The following is a 5,066-nucleotide window of genomic DNA, read 5'->3' as shown; positions in this document are numbered from 1 at the left end:
GCCCTTCGATCCTTTAATGTAGAGGCTGCTAGATCTTGTGTTATCCTGATTGTATTTCCACAATACTTGAATTGTTTCTTTCTAGCTGCTTGCAATATTTTCTCCTTGACCTGGGAACTCTGGAATTTGGCCACAATGTTCCTAGGAGTTTCTATTTTTGGATCTCTTTCAGGTGGTGTTCTGTGGATTCCTTGAATATTTATTTTGCCCTCTGGTTCTAGAATCTCAGGGCAGTTTTCCTTGATAATTTCATGAAAGATGATGTCTAGGCTCTTCTTTTGATCATGGCTTTCAGGTAGTCCCATAATTTTTAAATTGTCTCTCCTGGATCTATTTTCCAGGTCAGTTGTTTTTCCAATGAGATATTTCATATTATCTTCCATTTTTCCATTCTTCTTGCTTTGTTCTGTGATTTCTTTTTTTTTTTTTTTTTTTGGGGAAAACTTTTTATTGTAGGTGCAGTGAGACAGCTGGACACAGTTTAGATGATTCCAATTTTGTTGGCAACATCCAAAGCATCATAGTCTGGAGCAAGACGGACATAAGCTTTCTTCTCTCCATCAGGCCGGATCAGCGTGTTGACCTTGGCCACATCGATGTCATACAGCTTCTTTACTGCCTGCTTGATCTGATGCTTGTTGGCCTTGACATCCACGATGAAAACTAGGGTGTTGTTGTCCTCAATCTTCTTCATAGCAGACTCAGTGGTCAAAGGAAACTTAATGATGGCATAGTGATCAAGCTTGTTTCTCCGAGGGGCACTTTTCCGAGGGTATTTGGGCTGCCTTCTTAGTCTTAGTGTCTTGGGTCGCCGGAAGGTGGGGGACGTTCGGATCTTCTTCTTTTTGTGGCTATGGACACCCTTCAACACCGCTTTCTTGGCCTTCAAGGCCTTGGACTTGGCTTCTGTCTTGGGGGGGACAACGGCTTCCTTCTTCGCCTTCGGCGCCATCTTGGGGGAAAGGCTGTTCTGTGATTTCTTGCTTTCTCATAAAGTCCTTAGCCTCCATCTGTGCCATTCTAATTTTGAAAGAACTATTTTCTTCAGTGAGCTTTTGAATCTCCTTTTCCATTTGGCTAATTCTGCTTTTGAAAGCATTCTTCTCCTCATTGGCTTTTTGAACCTCTTTTGCCAATTGAGTTAAGCTAGTTTTCAAGGTGTTATTTTCTTCAACATTTTTTTGGGTCTCCTTTAGCAGGGAGCTGATCTCCTGTTCATGCTTTTCTTTCATGTCTCTCATTTCTCTTTCCAGCTTTTCCTCTACCTCTCTAACTTGATTTTGAAAATTCTTTTTGAGCTTTTCCATGGCCTGAGCCCATTGGGTGGGCTAGGACACAGAAGCCTTGATTTCTGTGTCTTTGCCTGATGGTGAGCGTTGTTCTTCCTCATCAGAAAGGAAGGGAGGAAATGCCTGTTCACCAAGAAAGTAACCTTCTATAGTCTTATTTCTTTTCCCTTTTCTGGGCATTTTCCCAGCCAGTGACTTGACCTCTGAATATTCTCCTCACACCCACCTTGCCTCCTGATCCTCCCAGCCAGCATTTGGCGTCTGAGATTCAAATGCTGCTTCCAGCCTCAGGGCTTTTCGCGGGGGCAGGGCTGCTATTCAGTGTGAGATTAAGTTCAGGTGCTGAGGTAGGGGCAGGGCCGCCTCTCAGGCTCAGTTCCCTCAGGGGGTTTATGCACAGACCTTCCACAATGGATCCAGGCTCCTGCCCCCTTGGGGAGCCCCGGTCTGTAGCCGCCTCTCAGCTTCTACCTCCTGGGGGAGCCTGAGTTATGGGGGCACCCCACTCCCCTCTCGACCGGCCAAAGAGACTCTCTCACTGACCCCCGTCACCTGTGGGTGGAGGTACTTGTGCGGCCGCTGGAGATCCCATCCCTGAAGCCTGCTCGGATCTGTACCTCTCGGTGCCACGGCCGCGGCAGGTCTGGGCTGGGCTCCGCGTCTGCTGCACGACGGACCTTTTGCAAGAGGTTTGCAGGTCCCTCTGTGGGTGGAGGGACCCGTGTGGCCGCTGGAGATCCAGTCCCTGAAGCCTGCTCGAATCTTTTCCTCTCGGTGCCGCTGCCACGGCAGGGCTGCACTCAGCTCCCAGTCCCGGCGCCCAGTCCGCAGCGCGAAGGACCCCCCGCGAGAGGTTTGCAGGTCTCTCCGGAACAGAAATCTCCCTCGCTCCAATGTTCCATGGCCTCTGGGTGCAGAATTCGCCATGAATTACTTCCCTGTAGCCGTTCTATGGGTTGTGGGTTTGGAGCTATGTGTATGTGCGTCTTTCTACTCCGCCATCTTGGCTCTGCCCCCTGAAGCATTTCGCTAAATTATTTTACAGTGATAATAAGTCATATCTAGTTTACCCTTGTATAAAATGTATTTGAGGAGAACTTTATAAACATTACATTTCCCATTTTCAGTTCAAAAGGGCTGCACAAAACATTTAGGATTATTTCAAGGGAAACATCTGCTTAGATATCCATCATATTAGCATGAGACATTCTCACAGTGAAATGAGTACAAATTAGCAAACTGTCAGGACTGTTTTACGTTTATTCTTCTGGGGGTGGAATGATGGATAGAAAAAAGATTGTTTTTTGATTTCTTCAAATCATTAGAAAATAAAGTAAAAAGAGAAAAGAAATTTTAAAAAGTCAAATATTCATTAGCCAGTGCTAAATTTCAGGGGAAAATATCAAAACACATTTATGATCCACATGAATACCAAATGAATTTATTCAGATTAGCACTTTCATCATGAATACCAAGTGAATTAAAGGTATTCAAATAAACACACACACTCATATGGTAATTATATGAGTACATACATTATGTATTGTATATTATGTATACATGTATTATATGATACATGTATATTATATATAACATATATTATGTATAATACAGGTATGTTTATGTATATTTATATAAAATATAAAATTTTATACAAACCAAAGCAAGTAGAATATAGAAATTTCCTTGCATAGTCATAGTAATCCCCACCACCACCTCCATAGGTACATATAAGAATCAGCTCTCAGCCATACACACACACATACACACACAAATATAAATATACATATGCATATACATACACATCTAAATACATGTAGATACATACATATATATAAATTGAAACACATGTATATACACAAAATATGTATTTGCACATGTGTTTACGTAAATATGTGTGTATACATACATACACACATACATATGTATGGTTGGTTGTTGTCCTTTGTTCTCAAAGACGACCAAAATAGCATCACTATGCTAATGTCAAGTTGTAGTGTGACTGACTATGGCTGATCAGACCAATATGAATTTGGAATGTTCCATCACAAGTTGGGCACAGATAGCCCCATGAGCACTTGGGGTATATTCTCTAAATTTGTACATTTCATGTTTCCTTTGAGGTGTTTCAATTTTGCTTTGTTCATAGAACACAGCACCTTCTCTGATGTGAACACACCATGCTGGGTGGTCCTGTGCCAGTCTCCCATGTCACACAATCAATTCCAAAGTTTTTAAGAGAGACCTTGAGCGTGTCCTTGTATCACTTCTTCTGACCACCATGTGAACACTTGCACTGTGTGAGTTCTCCATAAAATGGTCTTTTTGGCAAGTGTATGTTTTCCATTCAAACCATATGGCCATCTGTTCAGAGTTGTGCTCTGTGAAGCAGAGTTTGAATGCTTGACAGTTTAATTTGAGAAAGGACCTCAGTGTCTGATATCTTATCTTGGCAGGTGATCTTCAGAATCTTCCTAAGACCATTCAAATGGAAGTGATTCAATTTCCTGGCATGGTGCTGGTATCCTGTCTAGATTTCACAGGCATACGACAATGAGGTCAGCACAGTGGCTCTGTAGCCCTTCAGTTTGGTAGTCTGTCTATTTTCTCTAATACTTTCCTTTGGAGTCTCCCAAAACAATGAACTAAGTCTGGCAATGAATGCATCAACATCATTATCAATGTGTACATTATTGGAAAGTACACTCCCAAGACAAGTGAACTTATCTACAGCATTCAAAACTTCTCCATTTGCTGTAACTGGTGGTTGCATGTATGGATGGTGTAGTGCTGACTGATAGAGCACCTGTGTTTTCTTGGTGTTAATTGTTAGGTCTAAATTAGCACAAGCAGCAGAGAAATGATCCCTACTTTATTGAATTTCAGCTTCAGACACTTCATTGAGTGCACATCATCTGCAAACAGAAAATCATGCAGCAGCACTCCCTCTACTTTGATCTTGGCTTGTAGCCTTTTCAAGTTGAAGAATTTACCATGAGTGGGATAGCTTGATGCCATTAAAGGAATTTGATAATATGGCTGAAAAGCATGGGAACAAGCACACAACCTTGTTTCTCTCCCAATATAGTATGTGCACACACATTTGCCCCCCCACACACATTTACACATATTTATGCATATATACATACATGTGCATTATTTAAAATTTTAAAATAACCTTTCATTGGAACTCAGTATGAAATATCCTCCAGAACCACAAGAAGTATAGAAAGACCTTCCTCCACTATAGTTATTGATATCTTGTATGGGAAATTGATTGATGGTAGAAAATAGGACATATTTTTATACTCACAAAATAAATGTGGGATTTTTCATATAGCCATAAATAGGAATTCTAGAAACCAGGAAAATTGAGTTAGGAGGTATTGGAATGGTTCCTGAGGGGTGACCTTTTTCTATGTTTGGTGAAAACAGACCAGAAATAGATATCAGAGGAGCTAAAAAGCTAAAGGGCCAAAGTTTTTGAAAGCAGTTAGTATGGAGGAGACTGTAAATAAGGTACTGAACTTACTAGGAGGAAGAAGAATGACATTGAACTCTGGAGAATATAGAAACAGCCATGACTAGATATGATTCAGTGTATTGTAAAAGATTAGAGACAGTTCTTGAGTGATGATTTAAGATGCAGGACATGACAGGGGCAATTGAGTCCCTGTGAGAGCACTGGATTGGGGGGATATAGTTAAGAAAAAGAGTCATCATCCATGCAAATTGTACCAAGGGATAAAGTAATCTTCAGAATTGTGATTTTCAGTG

The 5,066-nt window shown here is 41.4% G+C and overlaps 1 protein-coding gene across 1 annotated transcript; it reads right to left on the bottom strand.

Moving 5' to 3' along the window:
• Window positions 1-412: 412 nt before the first annotated feature.
• On the bottom strand, window positions 413-967 carry LOC140506019 (large ribosomal subunit protein uL23). Its single transcript, XM_072612711.1, has one exon. It carries the CDS (start codon window positions 950-952, stop codon window positions 482-484), a length of 471 nt encoding a protein of 156 aa, XP_072468812.1. The 5' UTR covers window positions 953-967; the 3' UTR covers window positions 413-481.
• Window positions 968-5,066: the final 4,099 nt, after the last annotated feature.

The sequence above is a fragment of the Notamacropus eugenii genome, chromosome 5 (assembly GCF_028372415.1).
Source record: "Notamacropus eugenii isolate mMacEug1 chromosome 5, mMacEug1.pri_v2, whole genome shotgun sequence".
NCBI classification, from domain to species: domain Eukaryota; kingdom Metazoa; phylum Chordata; class Mammalia; order Diprotodontia; family Macropodidae; genus Notamacropus; species Notamacropus eugenii.
The sequence above is the reverse complement of the archived record's forward strand: the minus strand, read 5'-3'. Positions and strand labels throughout refer to the sequence as shown.